This window comes from Daldinia childiae (assembly GCF_008694065.1).
Source record: "Daldinia childiae strain JS-1345 chromosome Unknown Scaffold10, whole genome shotgun sequence".
Classification (NCBI taxonomy): Eukaryota; Fungi; Ascomycota; class Sordariomycetes; order Xylariales; family Hypoxylaceae; genus Daldinia; species Daldinia childiae.
The window spans coordinates 547,678-570,901 of NW_022984651.1; the positions used below are offsets into that span (position 1 = coordinate 547,678).

The 23,224-nt window shown below is 45.3% G+C and overlaps 5 protein-coding genes across 5 annotated transcripts; 1 reads left to right on the plus strand and 4 right to left on the minus strand.

The window, feature by feature from the left end:
• Nucleotides 1-4,687: 4,687 nt before the first annotated feature.
• On the minus strand, nt 4,688-6,382 carry GL218_07893 (putative c6 zinc finger domain-containing protein; the record flags this gene model as incomplete). The annotated part of the gene is made up of 1 exon (XM_033584671.1): nt 4,688-6,382. One exon carries the CDS (start codon nt 6,380-6,382, stop codon nt 4,688-4,690), a length of 1,695 nt encoding a protein of 564 aa, XP_033441165.1.
• Nucleotides 6,383-8,495: 2,113 nt separating this feature from the next.
• Nucleotides 8,496-12,302, minus strand: GL218_07894 (uncharacterized protein; the record flags this gene model as incomplete). Its single annotated transcript, XM_033584672.1, has 4 exons — nt 8,496-8,840; nt 8,894-8,995; nt 9,052-9,174; nt 10,680-12,302. The coding sequence occupies 4 exons, from the start codon at nt 12,300-12,302 to the stop codon at nt 8,496-8,498; spliced, it is 2,193 nt and encodes a 730-aa protein (XP_033441170.1).
• A 3,412-nt stretch (nt 12,303-15,714) lies between these two features.
• Nucleotides 15,715-17,580, minus strand: GL218_07895 (uncharacterized protein; the record flags this gene model as incomplete). The annotated part of the gene is made up of 4 exons (XM_033584673.1): nt 15,715-15,946; nt 16,010-16,115; nt 16,221-17,094; nt 17,155-17,580. The coding sequence occupies 4 exons, from the start codon at nt 17,578-17,580 to the stop codon at nt 15,715-15,717; spliced, it is 1,638 nt and encodes a 545-aa protein (XP_033441171.1).
• Nucleotides 17,581-19,042: 1,462 nt separating this feature from the next.
• Nucleotides 19,043-20,365, plus strand: GL218_07896 (putative oxidoreductase YteT; the record flags this gene model as incomplete). The annotated part of the gene is made up of 1 exon (XM_033584674.1): nt 19,043-20,365. One exon carries the CDS (start codon nt 19,043-19,045, stop codon nt 20,363-20,365), a length of 1,323 nt encoding a protein of 440 aa, XP_033441168.1.
• A 295-nt stretch (nt 20,366-20,660) lies between these two features.
• On the minus strand, nt 20,661-22,457 carry GL218_07897 (Sporulation protein RMD8; the record flags this gene model as incomplete). Its single annotated transcript, XM_033584675.1, has 2 exons — nt 20,661-21,115; nt 21,170-22,457. 2 exons carry the CDS (start codon nt 22,455-22,457, stop codon nt 20,661-20,663), a joined length of 1,743 nt encoding a protein of 580 aa, XP_033441169.1.
• Between the last annotated feature and the right edge of the window lie 767 nt (nt 22,458-23,224).

Consider the following 23,224-nt stretch of genomic DNA (forward strand, 5'->3'; position numbering starts at 1 on the left):
GCCGCCTAAGAGGCAGAGTATAAGGCCGTATGCAACGTTTCCGGTTCTGTCCTAACGAGACCGGAGTATTTAGTGTATTACCTGCATCCCTACGTGTATTCGCCGTCACTGGCACATAGATATGCAGGTATTCCATGGAGAAAAGATGCATATACTTACTTACTTACTTACCTACATATGCTCTCTGCAATATTAGACCTCGGGTGGAACTGCTGTAGAACCATGCTTTTTTGACATGTAAATTCCGCGATCACTCACGTAACATCAGCCCTCGATGACATCTGTCGTGGCCCGTCTAGCGTAAGACAGATGCGAACAGTTCTATCCTCCTCTCCCCCCAGTCTTACCTAGTTCGCCGCCCTCTTTTTTTTTCTATGTGGCGTCTTCTCAGACGATATGTCGCAGACATCTTCCGTCGGCTATCTCTTAGGCGTCTTGGCTTACTTTATTGCTGGCTTCGGAAACCAGTTTCTTGCGCATAGGTTACCGCAATGAGTATCGCGTCCGCCTTGCCGAGGTACGAGATCGTGCCGTATTAGTAGTCGGCTAGAGTACGGGGTACCCAAATATTAAAATTCTAAACCAGATCTGTAAGGATAATAGAAAACAACGCTATATCTCCAACCCGGAGCCTGGGGACCTGAATAACCAGTGTTAGCTTCCGTAACCCAAGGTTATAGGTAGTCTAATGTGTCTAGTCGACCGGTGAGCTCTGGCGCCACACCGGTAACTGGGTATTTTCATGCTAATTTTCCCAATATTTCTTCTTCTGCAGCAGATAGGCCATTCGTGCTGTAGGGGATATATGATAAGCCCTAGATAGAGCCGCAAAGGGAACCGTTAGGCACGTATTAGCTTGCTTATTTGCTCGGAAGACCGCTATGGATACGCGGAGCGCCTTCGCTGTTGGTGTGAGATAAGAACTATCTGAGAACTACGGGGAAATTGTGTGATATATGTCCTACTAAGCTACTTTACTTCTAGTTCGGCGTATTCTTCGGTCTTTAAGATCTAACCTTTCTCCTCGCTGTAATTCGCGGGTGGATCGTCCCTAATGTTTATTTCTATTGGTATATAGATGAACATTGTAAACTTGATATATTTAATCACTAGTCCTTATTGTCTAGACTACCTAGGTAATTATAATATCAAATTTGACACTACCACTTATACAAAGTCGTCTTCTAATTAATGGTCTTTTAAACCTTGCTACTAATAAATCTTGATCGTCTCATATATGGTGGCTTGTGACGCTAAAATATACGTATATCTAGGGGGTTGCCGAACACCTGGTCATAGCTAACTTAGCCTGGAGAATTAGGAATAGTAGTAGTCTGCCATGTGGGTTATACAATTAGCCTCTAGGGAGAGAGCTATGCGGCTCTCAGTGTTCCCAGAACTTCTCATGAATTGTCTTTCTACTCGCTGGAGATAGCTACCAGATATCTGTAGTTTCCTATTGTTTACGTTAGTTAATAGGCAAGACTTCCAACTAAGTCTCATGGAATACGAGGTGGCTATCGCGCTAACGTGTTATGAGTTACTTAATGCACTCTTGATTTCACTCGCTATAATATAAGCCGAATCCGAAAGCGACATCTCTACAATTATATTAGATGATTTAAATGATCTTCGCGGGTAATGTACCGACAAGTCAGTGGGTTATAGCTACGTACCTAAGCTATGCTAGTACGGACGGGACTAGAATGTTTATGGAATGAAGAGTACGTCTTAGTAGTTAAGAGATCACTTTCATAATGGCATACCAGTACGGATGATCAACTCTCACCCCTGAGTCCCCGATGGTAGTAGCTAGCCCTTATCCGCAGAGCCTCCATATTTTCGCCATGCAACGGAGCTTGCACCACCGCCCCCTTTCTTTACCCCATCCTCTTCTTTCGTACCCCTACAAGAGATGAAAAGAGGCTATTGGCAAAAGCTATCCTCATTTTGCAATGTACCCTTCTGCAGTGTAACAAGGGAAAGTAGAAGTGTAGAAATTCACGTTATGTATTCATTAGCCTCTACTATATTTGCTCAAAATCCTCTTGGTCGCCGGTCTTATTCGTTCCACCAGTTGCTCTCCCCCTCGATCTCAGCCCAGTAATTGGGTCCTTATGAAGGTGATACCGTCTTAGGAGCCGCATAGGGTGGCTTAGTGTGCACGAGGGGGGCCTGCGAGGGCTAATTGCTGGTGGCTGACTGCTAACTAACCAAGTACCTTAGGCTAGGTACGTTTACCCGGCTTTCCTAGCGAGCTCCTGTACGTCCTCCCTGTATGTAATTACGACTTACCTATGTAAGGAGGAGCCTGGTGGGTTGTATATGGCATGGTACTAAAAGCACCGATCTAGCGGCTCTGGGGATGCTAGGATAGGCTCTTATACCTCGCTATTAGAAATTCCAGGGACCTACTTAGCGTCTAGCCTAACTTTTTAAGCCCCTAAACATTCCCAGTTGGTTGTATGGCGATAACTACATAATTTACTCCCAACAATGCTTTCTTCATGACGGCCACGTGGCTGGATAGGTTTGTCACACTCTCCTTATAATTGTATGCAGAAATGCTAAATCTAGGTACAATACCTGATATGCCTGAACATTGGGGGCTTATATGAATAAGTGCATCATCGTCATCATCATCATCATCGCCGTTATCCACAGCATACGTACGTATTAAACCCCGACGGGGATTCGGGTATCTAATTAGGGGTGTACAATACTTTCAACAGTCCGGGATGCCTAGGCCAGGATAGCAGTTATTACATCTGGACATCCTCGTGTATCATCGGCAGAGATACCGACCCACCAAGGCACAATAACAGTAGGTCCCGGTCCTGATTGATAGGTAACTTATCACTGAAAATCCGTTCTAGCCTACCGGCGGAGACGGCATAGCCTAGTATTTGGATTATTAGTCTCGCGCGTTCGGCTTTCAAAACGCCCTGTTTAGCCCTAGGGGAACGGGTAGATGTTGCGGGTTCCCTATTATAAGGCTAGGCAGGTAGCCTAACAGCGAAGTTCCCAGCCCGTGCGCGATTTTGACAGCATGTAGCATGAGTATCCCTATAGCATAGCACTGCCTGATCCCAAACGTACGGCAAAGAGGCGGAGGAAACACCAGGATCGGTGCCTTGTCGCACATACGTGGTATTTAGGTGCACCTCACTACCCATAATGAGAATGTCGTCTAACTGGCTTGCTGGCTACCGAAAAGTCCCGAGACAGCGATACCCCTAACTCAAAGCCTCTACAGTAGATCTGTACCGTGAAGCCGTAGCAGAAAAGTGGCAAAAGAGAGGTTGTTCACGTTTCGGGGCGCAAAAGAAGAACGGGAGCGGTCAGGGGCAGTGCTGTGTACAACGACTCCTTTCCTCTCAGATAACGCCTGTCTATCCGTCCCCCATCTCAATGCACCACAGAGATACGTGTGGATACTGTTGTTCGAGAGGACTAGTCTTGTGGAACGTCAACTAGGGCATTGGTAATTCAGAGTGCCTCAATTTCCCTCATTTTACACGGTACGCAGCAACAATGTTGTCGATTTTACCGGTACTAGATTGTCAAAGTATCAGCAGACTTGCAAAGTATTCTACCTCAAGGTAGTAAACTAATGGCATGGCTCAGGAAGAACCTATATTGATCTGGTAGTAGGATGACTGGGCGGAGAGAATTGCTCACAGTCTAGGAAGGGCTAGAAAAGTTACACGGCGTCTGGTCGTTCCACAGACAGGCAGTTATTAGTTTTTTGTGACATGGATTTGGATTTCATACTACCTCCTTTCAAGATCGTGAAGTGGATGCATATTTCTAGCTAGCATCATAGCCTTCTACGTATGTCGTAGAACGTGAGGGAAGAAAAAGACTTGCTTCCCCGCCCAAGAACCGTAGGGTCCAGTAGCTAGTCGTCGCAATCATGCTATGAAGGTTAACTGTCAAGGCGATCTTGATGCAAATGGAGCTATTTAGGAAATGAAGAGCCATTTTCGACATATTCATATTGCAGATGCTATGCCACATTCTCGCAATTCGCGGGGAATTTTGCATCCCCTTGCTTTCTGTATAGTGATCTTGCGTCGGTAAAGCGTGACAAGATAATATCTACGTAACTTCAGACTGCATATGTCTATATTGGTTAACTTCACCTACCGCAACTGGTCTAGCCAGGTCCTTTACAATAGGTTCGCTATAGTGAGTCTTTTTTTTCATTCTGGTGTTTATGTCGCGCCGGAAGAGAGAGTTACGTTGTTTGTAGTTAAGGGATAGTAAGAGCATGGAGAGAGTAAATTAATATGCTGCTCTCGGTTTGAAAAACGGTAGATTTTTCATTCTTGATACGACTTTGTAGATTTGTTGTATAAAGCCAAATTCTGTTGACTTTCCGCTTCTTCCGTTCCTCATTCAACCCACTTGTGATAAGATGTCTTCATAATACGCTCTAGGGTGTGATCCTCCTGAAGGTTTGAGTGGATGAGTTACGCTGCGAGTTATATTTAGGGGTATATTCATAGGCGCTAGCAAGTTTGCAATATTATATATGTCTGAAAAAATAGAAATCCTTTGAACAAATATGTAACAGAGTGGTTCTAGGTAGTATGTTCACTGAACATATGGTGTCCAATCTTAACGCGATAACAATATTGGGTATCGATTTCAAATGCTGCTGGTGTAGCCACCGGAATGTGAATCAAAACCTCCTCTTCTTCTTGGTCGGTGCAGCTGCCTTACGTTCAAGCTCTTTCGCTAATTCCGCCCGCCTGCGCTCTGTCCTCTGCTCTTCCGTTTCGGGCTCTGGTGCTGTGACAGGCGATGACGGGCGGTGTCTCTTGCTATCTGCATCAAATTTCGTCCCGATGGTCCCAATCTTTCGACTCGCGGGCCTTGCCGGGCTTGTAGTGGCTTGAGGGCTCCTTATCCCGGGGGATGTTACATTCGGTTCCTCAGACGGCTCTGGTGTCACTCGAGCCTTAGGCTTACCGCCTATTCGCCCCAGTCCAACACTCTTCCTCCCAGTTGGGATAGGTGAACGAGACGGGGCTTTGGATGGTCCGGCGTCATCCTCGGAATCCGAGCCAGATGCCGTTTCATCTCCGTCCTTGGGTGGTGGTGGTGGTGGTACAGGAGATGAGGACTTTGCTGGAGACGATGGCTCTCTGGATTTCCCAATGGTCCCCAGCCGGGTATTTTGCCGTCTTTGGGGTTCTGGTAGCACCGGTTCTGTGTCAGACTCTGATGGGGTCTCGTCATCATCAATAGGGACAGTGCGAGAAGATTGGCTAGGTGAGTTGTCTTTGCCAGACTTCTTGCCGCCAACTGCACCGATTCGGGAACGAGGCTTGTCTTGCGCCACAGTGGGATGGCTATCGGGAATCTCTACAGGGCTATTGTCGTCATCTGTAGTATCACCAGCGGCTCTGGAGTAATCATATTTTCGCCTAATTGACTGTAGATGGGGGGGAGTGGCCTGCACTTGAAAGTCGTCATCATCCCTCTCCCTACTTGTCTTAGCATCTAGAGGAGGGGTCTCTCGTGACTGCCTAATGGTTTCCTTCCGGGTTTTGATAGCGGTAGTTGAGCCCGAACCCAGCTTCGTCCACCAGTCATTAAGCTGACTGGAGGCAAAGATCTCTGCATTTACACTATTATGCAACCCTGTCTCCGCAAAAACCTCGTGAATCAGTGACGACAGGTCCTGGGGAGGCTCCTGGCTCGAAGTGATACTCGACTTCCATTCAGATGCATTAAAAGCTGCCAGGCCTTTGACCTTCTCCTCGGCAACCGCACGGGAAGGCTTACGCTTAGTGGATAGAGAATTAAAGACATACTCTAAGCCGACCTTGTTGGCTTCTAGCTTGTCAACAAGCTTTGTGATGACAGCGTCTTTTTCCTTAAGCCTCATTATGAGATCCTGGACCTCCAACGTACGTACACGGTGGGCTTGGATGAGAGGTAAGACGAGCTCTGAGGCGAGGCCAACAGGTGGACATTTTGTCAAGTAGACAGGCCATTTGAGCGGCTTGAGCGGCTCGGGTAACACGCATGTGACGTGAAGAGCCAGACCACCTCCAGAGGTAGTACCTGCCGTCGAGGCGGATATGCTCAGGCTGGTCGTATGGTGATCTGGTGACGTAGGGTCGAAGGCTGCGTCAAGCTTAGAGAAAAAGACGGTCCACTGATTAGGATCGCCGTCACTCAAATCTATGCTTGTGTTCTCTTGCAGGCTTCGCAATATTATACCTTTTCGGTCAAGGCTTTCTACCCACACATTGGCGAGATCGGTAACGTGAAGTGTGTACGATGAAGAAGCAGACTGCAGAGAGATCATGAGAGCAGGAAGATTTGGAAATTTCGGCAACGGATGCCATTTTGAGGCCTGCGCCATGTTGAAAATCCGAAAATCTCCCAAGGTTAAATAAAGGGTTCAAATGAAATAGTTGTTTGAAGTAGACTATAAAAAATAAATATAAGGTTAAGAAGAGAGATGATGACTTAAACGCCTAGTGCTAAGCCATCGAATTGAGGCGATGAGTACCAAAAGTTAGGTACCTAATCGAAGTTGAAGGTTAGGCACGTACAGTGTGTTTATTCATTTTAGCTTGTTTACACACGGTATCATCTGTCACCATCAGTCACGTGGGTAAGATGCTACTATTGCATATATGTAACTATAAAGTAATCCAGATTACCAATATTATGTAATTTGAGGCTCTGCACGAGCACAGCATAAAACACAACGGAATTTCTAAACACAGCCAAAGTGCAACCCAACACTAACACCTCTTGTATACCTCTATTATTCAGCATTCCACATATTTCCAGGGCGCAATTTTTACGCGCGTATAAACTGACCTCAGTTCGCCGGTTACATCTCAAAATGTCTGTATCCAGCGGCCCGACATCCGGCAGACGAGCTTGGTCCCCCCCCTTCTCCCTGTCAAGACGAAGCGGAAAGATAAACATGGAAGAATTCTGGAACGTTACGGCCTATGTAACTTACTTCCATCGCGCCTAGCCAGACGTCGCTGATTAATAAATCATTACATACCTACCTAGCGTCGCACCGGTTAGGGTGCACCGAGCCGCATCGCCAGCAGCCACCCATCCGCGCAGGCTACTTGCTTGCACGTCGTCGCACAAGTGAACCCGCGCATTCCACATGGTCAGGGCCCTGTCTCCTCGGGGATTATCCCCGGTGTCTTGAGGACCGGAGAAATATCTCTCCTCGTACGGTGCTGGTGTCGGGAGCGAGGGGGAGCGAGGGGATGTAGAGAAACTTATTCTCCTAATGTCCATTTTGGATCAGGTATGTATGTATTGGTTCCAGTTGCTGCCGCGCTCGTTACCGCTGTGTTACCTGCGCACGCATGCTCGTCCAGTCACGCCACTTGGCTTGCCGATAACTACCTACCTCCTAAAGTTATACCCGCGTCGCGACACGTAGTGTCAGTGCTAGACAGTCATCTTTTCAAGTGACGCTCGTAGGCCTTAACAGGCTTTTATCTGATAGTATACATACGAATGTATCTATTTTAAGAAAAAGTAATAATATGTTACTCTTACTGAATGAAGGTTGTTAGACGCGTAACGAGACACGCTTAGGTACTTAGGTATAACCCATTAAGCGCTGGGTAATTGATGCACAATGCCAGATGAAAAATAACTGTCACGTATAGGATGTCCCTGAGATTACCCTTGTAATTATAAACGAGGAGCTACATGCGTTTGTACCAAAAGCGCATCGTGATTCGTTCATCCTATCTTTGGATGGATATTCTATACCGCTTTACACAACTCATCTCTGATTATTAAAACACCTTAGAGACTCATGGTTAGTGAGGCGATTGGAGCTAAGCTTTTTCAGTTCCATAACCATCGAGGTAGGATACGGTGCAGATATATACTTCAAGTACTAATTACAAGAATCCATAGGTACCTAATTACCTAATTCTTCAAAGTTAGCGAGTCCCTCTCCTAACACACTATACGTTTATTTTGAAGGAATCATCTGTTTAAAAAATTTCAGAACATTTAGATAGAAATTCTACAATGCGCGCTGAATATAACGCTGTAAAAAAGCAAAATGGTGTTTAATTGATGACCAGATCCATCCATACTAGATCCATAGACACATCGAAGTGATCCTAATGAAAATCTAGACAGCTTAAAATGAGGATCCATAAAGAATTATTTTCTATTGGGCATATTTTACGATAGAGCACTGCCAGGAAGATTCATATTTTACTCGATATCAAGTCTCTATTTTGCGGACATAGGCTCTAGTAGAAACCAACGAGCGAAAGTAGCTAAGCTAGTAGCGTACATAAGAGAGATCATTTTACATTCCCTCACAGTAATTTAACCCCTTATCTTTCAATTATCATCTCAACTTAAAGCTTAGCGACGAAGGCCAAAGAAATTACTTCAGTGCCGTAATATCGTAAAAGCAAAGTTGTTGGCCACCTGCCTCGGCAAGCACAACCCAACTATCGTGACTATTACGAACAGCCACCGCCACCGGCAATGACATTGAAGTTGTCTGTGTCGAACTCCTGTCCTTGAGTCCAAGTCGTAGCTCCCCTACTGCCCCGACCCTGGCAGTCTTCGGTGCCAATGATATCTAAGACATAGGTGGCGATGTAGCCGCAATCTCGACTGATAGGAGTACTGTTGTCATTGCACATCCAAATTGAGGTGCCGAACATACAATAGAGCATAGCGCACTTCTTGGGTCCTGCATCAATCTGGCAGTCGGCGTGGATATTCATCAAGAAGTCATAACCGGACAAAAGAACATATCGTAGTCCGTGGTCGTGGTTGGGGATGTTGCAAAGGATCTTAGACTATTGATATATGTCAATATCAAAGGTTTTCTGAAGATCTTGTTGATGCTTACCTTAGTTCGCTTGTACTTTGAAACTCCAGTCGAAGGTGTCGCAGATTTGTAATTTTCCCAGGTGAAGTCAGGCTTGATGCTCTGGATCTGAGCGAGGATCTCCTGCAGGATATTAAACCCAAAATCCATATTAAAGCATCAGCATGAACATAACATACCGTAACTGTACCATTGAAAGTCATCACCCCACCGCCGGGTTCAAGAGAAACATCCATGGAAAATGGAATAGCAGTGTATCCCTCGGGGAGAATAGAGGTAACGTTAAGGTTACCAGCTGTATCCTACGTAGAACTGTCAGCATGAACCATCCGTATATTAAGCGGAGACGGGCTTGTTACCGTGGCCATGGCCTTCACGCCGGCAACAGCAGCGCTAACAGCACCCAAGGCTCCAATCAGAAGAAAGATGACGGTCTTCATGATGGAATGTATGGGTAAGTTGTTTATGGGTTTGAATTGTTGTTAAGATCGGGTTAATGAGTGGCGTAAATGAATGTTTCAAGGTAAATTGTAAGTAAACAGAACGAAAGGTAGTTATTTAAAAGAGATGAATCTGAAATATGGGATAATGGAGATGTTTATATATTTCTCTAGTGAAAGTCTAAGGACCAGTTTAGGGAAGTGCATATATAAAAAATATGCTCAGTGTAACTTCCAAGTTTCCATTTGAGCAAGTTACACAAAGATTTCACTTATTGAAAAGTCCTAGGCACCTACCCTCTAAAACTATTAAACAGGTATCCGTTTTAAATTGTTCGACTACATAGGTACATAGATACCCAATTATGCCGTCGACAATAGTGATGTTTTCTTATACATAGAAGGCAAGCACGTACCACGGCACAGAAAGAATTGACTCAAATAAAGTTAATAGCACCTCTTTGACGGAATGGCAAGAAGCATTATTGGTATGTACCTAGGTACATATAGACACAATGTTTAAGAAGGCACATATAAGGAGTTGCATAGTACCTATGTACATATTACAAGTTGACGTTCATCAAGACAGGAGCCAAGGCCCAAGGCTGTGTAACTGCCCAAGATAACATCTACACTTAAGATATTATTTAGATAAAAACTTCGTTAATTGAAAATAGAACAATTTAAACTAATAAAAACTAGAGGAAAATACCTAAGAATCTACCTAACCCCTGTATATACCAAATTGCCTCATGATGATAGTACACCTTAAATTCACTCCACCTTAACTCTACAAACCCACCAGACATCCATAAATTCCATCACCGCTATCTTAATCTAAAACTAAGGACTGATCACCTCCTGGTCCTCTTCATTGGCGGCGCTTCGGGAGAACTCTCATCACCAGGAGTCCTCCTCTTACGAGCTGAGTCGACATCCGAATTGTCCGATGCCGATTCTTCTCCTGCTGGTGCAGGCTGAGGAATTGGGGTTACAGCGGTGCCAGAGTTTGTCGCGGTCCGTTCTTCTATCGTTACTATCTCTATAATCTCTCCTTCTTTCTCTTCTTCTGCCTTTCCTTTACCTCCTCTACCTCCTTTACCTCCTCTACCTCCTTTACCTCCTCTACCTCCTCTACTTCCTCTACCTCCTCTACTTCCTCTACCTCCTCTACTTCCTCTACCTCTGCCTCTACCTCCTTCTCTTTTTTTAACTTCTTTTTTAACTTCTTTTCCTCCTTTACCTCCTCTTCCTGTTTTACCTCCTCTATCCCCTTTACCTCCTTTACCTCCATCACTAGTATTTGTCTTTATTGCGATTCTAGTATTCGAGCCTAAATCAATGGAACTATCATCGAAGTCACTCACATCGCCGGGTGTTTTAGGGCCAGATTTGTCACCAGAATCTTCCTTCGCCTGTTTATTCACCAGCTTTTTTGGTCGCTTTTTCACCTCTTTTGTCACCGGTGGAGTATTAAAGTCCTCAGAGCCAGTGTCAGAAGTCTTCACCAGCTTTTTTGCTCGCTTTTTTACCGGTGGGGTATCAAAGTCCTCAGAGCCAGTGTCAGAAGTCTTCGCCAGCTTTTTTGCTCGCTTTTTCACTGGTGGAGTATTAAAGATTTCTTGAACAGTAGGCAATGATGAATCAGAGCCAGAGCCAGTGTCAGGAGTTGACTGTTCATGTATGGTTCCGAGCTCAGATTCATGATGTTTGGACGGAGTAGGGGTAGGAGTAGGACCAACAGGAGCACGAATAGGAGTAGGAGCAACAGAACTTGTATCCACTGGCTGAATATTTTCCCCCGTACTATCTTCTGGTTCTCTCGTTCCCTCCTGGTCCTCCTCCTCCTCATCTGGTTCTTCCGGTTGGTCCTCCTCCTCCTCATACGGTTCTTCCGGTTGGTCCTCCTCCTCCTCATATGGTTCCTCCGGTTGGCCTTCGTCATATGGTTCCTCCGGTTGGTTCCCTTCATCTGGTTCTTCCGGTTGGTTCTCGTCATCTGGTTCTTCCGGTTGGTTCCCTTCATCTGGTTCCTCTGGTTGGTTCTCTTCATCTGGTTCTTCCGGTTGGCCCTCGTCCTCTATATCCTCTCTATCAGTGTCTCCTACTTGACTAATATTCCCCTCTTTGCCCTCTACACGGCCTGCCTCTATAAGACGTTGATGCAACTCGTCCGAAGTCCAAGCGCGGTGGTCTCCACTTTCAGTATATCCGGGTTCACTTGAATTCCATTCAGGATAGTACGATGAATCGAAAGGGGCCAAAGCCCGAGGCTGGACTTCTTTTTCCTCTATCCCATAGAATAGTTTTAAGATCGGCTCTATGGCTACCCGTGTGCGGTAATTCATGTCCTCGTTCACGGACATTGATGCTAACCCGATCATCTCCATACGCACGCGTTCGGGATTAAAAAAGCCAGTTAGATCACCCCACACAGCGTCATACTCATATCTCTTAGGCCTTTTACTATAAGCCCACGTTATACGATCGATTATTTCTTTGATGTTGCTGAAGGCACGTAAACCGGAGCTAAATCCATCGTAATGTTCGTCATTCTTAGCCATGCCAGGTGGATTCTGTGGGGGAATCCATATCTGCACCGGATTTTCAATCCACGACTCCACTTCCATGCCTATTTCTTCCACGATAGTGATGATCCTATTGAATACAATTTGATCGGCTGTTTCTCCGTCGTCAACATTCCACGAAGGGTCTACGACGGCCATCTCTTTAATCCGGTCGTAGGGATTCTCAATGGGTTTGGTACTTTTAGGGTCTTCTTTATCCCAACTCGGCACTGCGTAAAGAACAGCTACCATCCAGCGAGGATTACTACTGTCCCCACCGGCATCTATCGGCCAGAAAGTATACGGCGTTTTACGAATAGCCATAAACCTGTCTCTGACTTCTGGCTTTGCCTCCAGCTGTTCTGTTTCCCATTTAGTCCACGCTTCATCATTAAGACCGAAAATACCCCTAGTCGCTGGCATTATTGTGATGTCTTCCTCAACAGAGGGTGCCAGGTATGTCTTAAACTGCTCTAAGCAAATATCTAAACAGTTTTGTCCTATTGGCATATCACGACTAGACTCTAATATTCTTTATTAGTAACTGGATTTCGCATTGGAAGTGTAGGAGGTATGTATTGGGCTACGAAAAAAAGGCTGTAAGAAGTTGCTTACGGAGTAAGTTGAGTGCCTCCATCCCTCTTAATACTCTTGGGCTTATTTCCCATTCAGAGGGTAAATTGCCTATAGCTTTGTTTTTAACCCATCGTTTTTCCCTGTAAGTAATCTTGTCTGGCCTTGGTGGATATACATCAATTACACTGGTCCTAGCTAATCGCATGGTTGGTTTGTTCGGATCACCCCCGAGAAATCTTTCCTTGACTTTTTTATCCTCTTTAGCCTCTCTTTCAGGGTTTCTTCTAGGTCCCCCTTTTGGGGGTGGTGCCGGTGGTGTCCGTCCCCCCCGTCTCCTCCGTCTCCCATGTTCTAGCTGAGACATATTTTTATTTAATGGTCGTAAAAAGGAGTGGTTGAACCTGATTTTGTCTGAACTGAAAAATACCTAGGTTATTGCTTGTAACTTGGAATAAATCCGATGTATATACTTGAGTGAGTATCAATATATATTTCCGCCAACTTATCAGTTATGCATGCCACTTATGTTTTCCCCCTTCTTTGTTTTGTCAAGGTCGATTCTCTCGTCTGCAAGCGGAAATTTAGCGCGAGGACACCTAGGTAGATATATAGGTAGTTGAGAGAGACGCTTTGTTGTTAGTTAACAGGATGCATTCGGAGGTCATTTATCAATTAAAGTGTCGCCAATGGACAAAGCGGACAAGAGAACACCGACTGTCCATTTTATTATTACTCTTTCAATATCTCTTCATCAATACATCGCGGAATAACACCTCTAGGTATTCTACAGTCAACTGAAAGCTTATTTGAATATATTCTCTCATTATTCCTCACTTTGTACCGTTAAATCTTTGCCCCGACCAGTCAAATAGTATACCTGTGATTGTATACCAGATACTAGGTGAAGTGGCTCCTTAGAGGCCTGTAGCCTTTCCTGTATGCGTAGTAACTCTCTACACACAAAGATATTGTCGAACATACCATTACACTACTGAAAAATATTTTATATTAATTTTTCTATCATTGCAGTATTTCTAACTGGTACGTGTAATTTCTCATTCTCGCTTTAGTTACTTTAAATCTAATTACTGTGGAACTGTTAATATAAATTGAGCTTATTTACTTTCGTCAAGTTTACCTAGACTTGATTTATTGTAGGTTACATCAGTCCAGGGTATCATTTGATCTGTCAAAGGCATTGGGGTTAGGTATAAATTAGGTCAGTCCCTTCAACACATTGCGCGTTTGTAACGTATGTGTACACACTTCAACTTTGTCCTAGACACTTCTTTAGTAAAGTAGTATTTCTATATCCCATAGCCATAAATCCAAGAATACGAAGTAATCACTCAATAAACTATGTTAAGTTTAACATTCAATTTCAATCAACTCTCCTTCTATATATCTACGTCTTAATATATTATAACTTGGCGTATCTTTATATTATAGATAACATTTTGACAGACTATCCAACTCCTATGCTATGCCAACCTGATTATTGCTATTAAACATTTACCCAGACCAATTTTATTTCCATACTAATTATTCATGAGCACAACAACCTCACATGTACCTCGATACCCCGTTGGTAAATCAACCCCGTGTCCAAATCATGACATTCTCAAGTATGCCCTCGCAATTCATGGCTTTAAGCGTGGGACGTAGGCTATTCTGATGCTCCTCGTCAAACATCTGCGCGAACCAGGGCTCCATCAAGGCAATCAGCCCTTTGCGGTTGAGCCACCGCGGAAGGGACTCAATGTACCTCAATATATCAGCGTATGTCTGAGGCACGTATGTGTCGCCGCGCTGGAGCGCTGCCTTTAAGTTCCGCTGTATCATGTTGTTAAGATGGCTCAGACGTCTAGGGTTAGGTCCATTACCCGGCGTTTCCGAGCCCTCCCTCAGTTGTTTTACTAGTCCACTCTGGTGATGTCTCTCTTTCATCGAGGCCTGAGGCCGCCGAGCGCCAGCCTTCCATTGCCCTGCGTGATTAGCCATGCTGCTGGCGACGCCCTGGCACCGCCCGCAGTACTCGTTTGCTGTGAAATAGCAAACGCGGTATCGCCCTAAGTCTTTCGAGCTGCATACCCCCGGGTCGAATAGGCAAAAGCCGCATTGTTGCGCGTCTGGGGAGATCTCCTGGTGGTTGCAGATATATTTACGTACTATGTAGACGTAACACATTTTTGCTAATTTATCCTTTCTTCTTTTTCTATTTTTTTTCTTACACCTATCTTCTAGATACGTGTCCCGATACCAGATATTTCTTAGTTATAGCTGAAGTGAACTTTATTAGTATTAAGTTGAGATCGAAAGTCCCCAGTAAGATGTGGTGCCTGCCACGCAGTGTGATCTGGTATTCGTATACTTTAATAATGCGATTGAGGAAAGACTATGAATTATTCCTATAAATTCTACAAGTCGTGGGCCTAGGTTTACTTTTATCCAGATATTACATCTTTGTGGTAACAGCAAGCCAGGCACAAGTAAACAAACCATAATAGATACAATTAGATTATCTTACAATGTAACCTATTGTACTTCTATTTTCTCCTTTACAAATCGATACTCAACAATGATAATGAGGACAAATGATGGTATAAAAATATCTTATTAGATAAAGGGCTTGTTTTTAATCGATTATCATTGTGTGGGTGTGACGAACCTATACTTTGATACGTTAAGGTATAGTTCTGGGTAGGTCTTAATTTTAGGTTAACAATAATAGTACGAGTCAAGGTGGTAAATAAATAGTTCTTAAATGTTCATCAGTAAGGGTCGGAGTCCTTTCCCGTAGTATGTATTGGATAATAGGCTTATATTGATAGCTGTAGAATTAATGGCTAGACATAGAGAATATTGTGGTTTATATAGAATATCCTCCCTTCCTTTTCAATGAGTTTGATCCTATTGATCTAGATAAGGTAACTCAGATCAACGTCCTTGATCTTGTTGATCTGGTAGAGGTTGTCCTGATCAACCTGACCAATTTTTCTAGAGTTTATCCGTTATTGGTCGATTGATATTCCACCTTCTTGGTTCTCGAAGGTGGTCGCCTGTCTGTTGGTCTGTGACAGTGGGGACCAGAATGAGATATATCACCATCGATGTTATTATAATACACTTAAATCAGAATAACAAGAAGTTAATTGACAAAGTTCTAATATTTCCTTCTTTTCTATATGCTCCTAAAAAGGTAATTTCTGCAAGGATGCATAGATATTCTAGACATCTAACGAAAATTTACAGATCCAGGTCAATATACATAGATAAAATCCTCATTCTTTAGATCTGGCAGATCGTTCAAGCCATTGTCGTCTTCAATGTTCCTGGTTGCCTGCTCGTTCTGCTCAAGCTCGACGGTTTTACTGCCCTGTATGTCCTTTCTTCTCACCATAGACTCGTCGATAATATTGCCCTGCTTCCCGAGCTCCTCTCTTTTCTTAGAATGCCATCTATTCAAGAACATGAGGTACATCGGAATAAGTCTACTTCATTAGTTAGCAAGATCTTGGAGCAGAATATGAGGACGTAGGATCATAGTAACGTACAATCCCAAAATACCAACTGTGACAAACATGACCAGATTGGCGATAAGACCAGGGCGGTATAACGGAGCATCCTTTGTGTTGTATAAAAGGGGACCAATGACGTTTCCTAATTGAGAGTTAGATGATGCGACAAAGTATCCTCGATAACAAAGAGATGAGTCGAAGGTGAAAGAGCTGAAAGCCGCGAGCTTTGCGCATTCGTTTAACTAACCTGTACACATTCCCATAAACATCATTGCCGAACTGGTCTTTTTCTTAGTATCGCCTCCTGTATTCTGTGCAGACCATGCATAGACCATAGGAGTAATCGCTCCTAAGCATTGGACTAGATAGTAACCTAGCAATAGAACTCCTTTGTTCTTCTCGTTTCGGGGCACAGTCAACATGAGGATCGTTCCGATTGTTGGGAGACAGCTAAGACCTGTGATGACAATTCCCTTACGCCCTATCCTAGTAGCGATCCAGGCCGATCCGATGATGATGGCAACCTGAATTGCTCCCGTCGGCATACTGAAGAGGATTGCATTGAAACTGGTAAAACCAAAGTCTTTGAGGATAAGGTTCCCAAACGTGCTAATACCTCCGCTTGCAATTGATATCGCGACAATGAGGATAAACCATAATAATGTTTTAAAATCAGTAAACGTTTCAATAACATGATCCCATTTCCATTGACGACTCGCGACACCCATCTGGTTAGCGCGCAAACGTTCGACGGCAACGCTACGCTCGCGCTCGCTCAGATACTTGGCCTCCATGGGCGAGTCGGGCATGAATATGAGAAAGGCAATTCCAAAAAGAACAGTAAGAACGCCGCAAAAGATAAAGATGGTCTGGTAGCGATATATCTTGGTACTAACGACATGACCGAGGCCATACGTTACCAAACTGCCGACAATAAATGTTACACCATTCATAGCATTCCAATAGGAAGCACGGAGCGTTTGCTCAGATCGCCTCCACCACATCTGTGTCACGGCTAAGCATGAAGGGGCGATCATAGCTTCGAACGAGCCGAGGAGGAAACGCATGGCCAGGAGCGAGCCGAAGTTAGTGCACGCCGCCATGATTGCAGCACAGGTACCCTATATAACAGACATTATTAGTTTAAAAAGTTTTAGTAAATATATAATTATACCACATACCCAACAGATAACTGCCGTCCCAATCACTTTTCCAGTAGGAAGCTTCACCAGCAGAAAAGCAGCCAGAGGCTGGAAGATGAGCTGCGCAAGATACAGGACAGATCCAAGCCATGAGTACTCTATCGACTTAAGATGGGCATCTTCCATAATACCGAAGATAGACACGTACGAAAGGGAAGACTTGTCTAGCTGCTGGAAGAAGTAGGCGCCGAGGATGAGAGGGAGAATCCGTAGGTCGATACGTCGGAGGACCTCACGCTCCTCCTCATACGTGAAAGTGACCTCGCCATGCTCGGCGATAAACTGAGCGGCTTTATCTGCTCGCGAGCTGACAGCGTGGATATTCCCAGTGGTTTCTTCGGCGGGCGTTATGGTGTCGGCAACATCAGTCGCCGCCGATACCTGTTTCGGCGCATTGTCCGCCATGTCGTCTATGTCTACCTATTACCAGAGCATTCAACGGGCCAGCATCTACATAAGGGAGGACGAAGATAATTTTCGTCGAAGATGGGGTACAGCTAGTTTTAAGGCTGGTGATCACTCCTCAGACAAGGGTGGTGGTCATATATAACTCCTTATACGAAGGGTGGTTCCAGACACCTGGGAAGGCGGCAGGTTGGGGGTGCGGAGATCCTTGTTAGAGGAACATCGGCAGGCTGGGCGTGTAAGTGTTTCCGGGATACCTACACATGCCAACACATGCCAATACACATCAATACATGCCATTCTTTCAGATGGCGACTACACATTGAATGCTAATACCTATCATATGTCCAGATCCAGGAGTAATCTCCTCTTCTTCATACTCATGCAAGAACTTATAAGCATATCAACCGTTACACCATAACCAATATTACGACAACCTCATTCAGTGGAATATCAAACGGGACAGCTATCTGAAATCAAACACAAACAAATACAACATTTAACGATCTAGCTGATAAGTGTCAGCATAGGTCGGCATAAGCCGCCATTGGTGGGAATATAAGATTCCACGCGTAATCACCAACTACGATCAAGGTCAAAGTATCGTCAAAGCCAACCCCTATCTACCCGTGCGCTACAAGCGTTGACACGTTTACCCGGAACCGACTATTGTATCGTCTTTCAACTTAAACCAAGACAGCAGTTAGCTCTGGAAGGGTTCCGCTACGGATAACCGAGAATGGAGACCATTAACGCGTCATTGGACAAGGACAACTCGTTTCCTATAGCATGTTAGTTCGACCCCAGGATCCCCGCATCCGCGAAGCGGAGACAAACCCCAGATACGGCTAAATAAGAAATCCAGCTAACGGATTATCCCCGCTGCTGCTTAAACCCCATTAATCGTCCTCGGCAGATAATCTTGCTATGAACTAGAGACATGTAGACTTACTACACTAAAGCTAGGTAGAAATAGTCTAGAAACGCGACTTTTATAATGAAACAGCCATGTGAGAAGAAGATCTCGCTCGCTATATGACATCCCTTCTTTAGCTAGACCGGCCCAGCTGCCAAGTCTCAACTAAGAAGACTTATAGCGAGCTATAAACTCTTGATTTCCGGAGGAGCAGTGGAAACATTACCCCAACCTTCTCCAACCTGTCAGCTGTGTACTTCGCAGGGTATTTTCCCGACAGCGATAACGGCTCAAGCGAGGTGGTGATAGATTATCCCCTCTCTTGTGGAATATCAAGTTCTTCATGCAGCCGGTGAACAACATAGAAGCTGCTACAAATAGCTATTTCAAAGACTCTTATCTTGAATAGCAAAACGTTCATAGTTAAGATCGTCGCTTAAAACTTACATATTAATCTTAAAAACAACTCTCATACTACCAAAAACTCAAGAGATCTTGCTATCTATCTAATACATCTCTCGGAGTGAAGACACCACCACCACCACAATGGTCGACATAACCGCGCCCCTCCGCCCCTCGCGGAAAAAGTACGCCATAGTAGGCACCGGCGGCCGCGCGATATTCTTCTACACGGCCATCGCACAAGACTACGCCAAAACATCCTGCATCGTCGGGATATGCGACACGAACCAGACACGCATGAACTACGCCAACACGAAGCTCGAAAGCTTCGGCCACGGCGCGGTTCCCACGTTCCCCGCCGCCGACTTCGAGCGCATGATCCGCGAGACGCAGCCGGACGAAGTCATCGTCACGACCATCGACCGCACGCACAACATATACATCGCCAAAGCGCTCGACCTCGGCTGCAACGTGGTCACCGAGAAGCCCATGACGATCGACGCCCCGCGCTGCCGCGCCATCATCGACGCCGTGGAGCGGAACCCGGGCCGTCGCGTGCGCGTCACCTTCAACTACCGGTACGCGCCGCACAACACCAAAGTCTACGAGCTGCTGCGCTCCGGCGCCATCGGCACCGTCACCAGCGTGCACTTCGAGTGGATGCTGAACACGTCGCACGGCGCGGATTACTTCCGCCGATGGCACCGGGACAAGCGCAACAGCGGCGGGCTGCTCGTGCATAAGAGCACGCACCACTTCGACCTGGTAAACTTCTGGCTGCGCACGCGGCCCCAGACCGTCTACGCGCAAGGCGATCTGAAGTTCTACGGGCGCGAGAACGCTGAGCTCCGGGGCGTCGCGCCATCAGCGTTTTACACGCGCGCGCACGGGAACGGAAACTCTAGAGAGGATCCGTTTGCTTTGCATATGGAGGATCACCCGCAGCTCAAAGCTATGTATCTCGACGCGGAGCACGAGGACGCGTATTACCGGGACCAGAGCGTGTTCGGAGACGGGATTAGTATCGAGGACACAATGAACTTGCTCGTTCGGTACCGCAATGGCGCTGTGATGACGTATTCGCTAACGGCGTATGCCCCGTGGGAGGGGTTCCGGGTGAGTTTTAATGGGACCGGGGGACGTCTAGAGATGGAGGTTGTGGAGAATAGTTATGTGAACTCGGGAGGCGATCAAGCGGCCGAAGGGTCATTGGAAAAGCGGACGATTACGCTGCGCAAGTTATTTGAGAAACCGCAGGAGATCGAGATTTCAGATGGTGTTGGCGCTCATGGTGGTGGTGATACTGTACTTCTTAATGACCTCTTCGGCGAGCCCACGACCGACGAGTATATGCGAGCGGCGAGCCATGTCGATGGCGCATTATCCATTCTAACCGGTATCGCCGCGAATCGCTCCATTGCTACGGGGCAGGTAGTCAACGTCGACGACGTACTGAACATACCATGAAAGGAGCAGCTGTATATCTAATTAGTAGCATATGCTATAAATATCTCACGATTTATAGACGATTCAGAATAAATTCGAAGCACCTGATAAAACAGGGAATTAGTGAGGGTTTCCGATCTCAGCTATCAAAATACTGTTAATTCACATTAAAAAGTGGTGTAGACATACTTCAAATGCTAAGAGACAAACACGCCAAAGGCCCTGTGTATGGGTATCAGAATTATTTACTCCCTTGCGCCTATTTTCCGCCACTCCGAAATGCATGTGCTGTAGGAAAAAACCACGGGTAAGAAAATTAGATACCCGCAAATGTAGTTGTGATATAATCCGCACCGCATACGGCGGCCTTCTCTTCCTCGTTCAAATTTACGCCCCATTGCCTTAGTTGCTCGAGTGTAGCATTAGATCTAACGGCAATCCACCCTTCACCGAGGATGTTTTGGGGATTTGACACACCTTTATTTTCACCTCGCTCTTTAGAGAGCATCCCGAACCGCAGACCAACTTCAGTCACAGTGACGAGAATACTAACGATAATGAGAATAATAACAATCCATGTGATGGCGCTCATCTTTGCGTCGGCAACAGAGTCTGATAGTATTTCGGCAAGGTCGAGGAAGACGCGACATCGTTCATTGAGCACCTTCGTACGGAGATCAATCTCTAAATACTCACGAATAGCAACATAAAGTGGGTGTAAAGTAGGTTCGGAGTCCCAGAAGAAATTAGGAACGTCAAGAATGTTTGATGCTAGCATGACTCGTTAGTTTTAATTAAATATTCTCGGGGTTTCATATCACTTACAGAGGTTGATGTCGACACGACTCTTAAACAAGCGGCCAAGAATCTTCACTATCTCAGTCCTTGTCATATTCAACTCTCCAGTAAGAGCTAGCCGTTTCGGTACATCCTGTGCGTTTAACATGGTTTCAGACATGCGCTCTTCAAAGAAGCAGAGTTTGGTGCTCTGTGCAATAGCGTGGCTAATGGTGAGTTTGACCATATGATCCGACCGCGGTAGTAGCGTAATCATATCATTGAAAATACGCGGCCTCTTTACATCAGCATTGTACTCGAAATGAAACTCCTCTGTTTCGACATCGCTCTGGTCAAGGGGTCGCGCGACCAGCGGTGTCCCGCTTTCAGTCTCTGCAAATGTGATATCTGCTAGAATGGCCTTTTCCTGCGCTTCGGTGAAGTTCCAAAATACGACAACACCATATGAGAAAACAAACATTTCGGCAAATTGCTTAGCATCAGGTGCAAGTCTATTAACAGGATTCAGGGATTGGTATTCTTGAGAATGGTGACTCTCGGTATCCTGGTTCCTATCCAAGGATCCAGACTGGTAGCTACCATTTCCCTGATTAGGACTTCCGCTTTGTTCATTATACGAATATTCGTCGTAGTAACCCATATGTTCGTCTCTTCGTTCGCTTCGTTCGATTTCGAGATCTAAAACCGTCTTGCCTGTACCGGGGGTCTTGAGTATCGGCCGACTCCTCACACGGCAACCGTCCATACCGGGTAGTAGCGGTAGATGGTATACGGTATAGAGACAGTCGTCGTAGAGCTTCGTTTTAGCGTCGTGCTTCTTGCGAAGAAATTCCGAAGTCGACTTCATCTTAAAAGACTGTGCAGTACAATAGGCCGTGAGCCTCGACAGCTTCTCCGTTCTTTGAACTTTGGGTAGTCGTTCGGCATAACTCTTCCCACGCAGCCCACCCCTTTTCCTTAAAACGTCAAGCTCTTCGTCCTTCAATGGCCGCGTCTCGTCCTCTCGAAAAGCAGCTTCTATTTCTTCGTCGGGTCCTTCTAGATCGTCAATTGTCTCAGGTAAAAGAACCAGCTTTTCACTAATTCTAGTGGTCCGAGATGGCATATTGTGTTGTCCGGTGCGCGACGCAAGATTAGGAAGGCCACCTCCACTCACGCGTCGTACACCGGGAATGCTACGGAGGCCTCGTTGCGGAGGGACACGTGGTTGGCCGGACGGTATTTCGGAAGCATATTGTAAGACGTTATCGACGGAGATGAAGCGCATTGGCGAGCGACCCGATGCCCCACGAACAGAATCTCCTTTTGCGGCCATATTAGTTTAGCGAATCGCCGTATGTAGGTATGTCTGGTGAGATGTGTCCTTGAGCGTATAAAACAAATCTTTCTCGGAACAGCTACTCTTAACTAGTTCTACTTAAAGAACTTGTCCACAATTGAGCTTTCAACGTTATTGTCGTATCGGTGTTTGTATGTGCATCGGTGTAGGATATTCGGCAAGACGATCTTACTCAGGGGTGTAGCCGTTTGATACAATATTTGGTCGTTGAATTGGGTTTGAGGTCAGAGTAATGTTGCTATGGCTTCACAAGTATTACAAAAGCAAAAATAGTTAAGAAACGAGTAGGACGCGCAAGTATGAATAGATGAAACCTTAGTGTGGTGGACTTTGAGATATTAGACAAAGACGATAAACCAGAAAGGTGAAAAGGATGGAAATAATTGAAGCTTTACATGACGTATCGGTTTGGCGGAAGACTCAAAGCTCGGATAGCTACCGAATTTATCGATAAACAATTTTATATGGGTCTTTAATGACTAAGCAGATTACCCCTATTTCTTTTTTCTCCCCGAGAAAAGGGGCTGCAGAATTAAATTTGATAAATCTGATGAAAACCTTGCTACCATAATGAGAATATTTCATACAAATAACCAAATAAAGATTCAGCACTATAAGCAAAATGAATTAACAGAAAAAAAGTTTTGAAAATCCTAGGTCAATCAGTCTACTTCAACACACACCGAAGACGTCTATAGCAGTCTAGTTGCCCTTCCTATCATAATTGTTCACCAGATAATAAA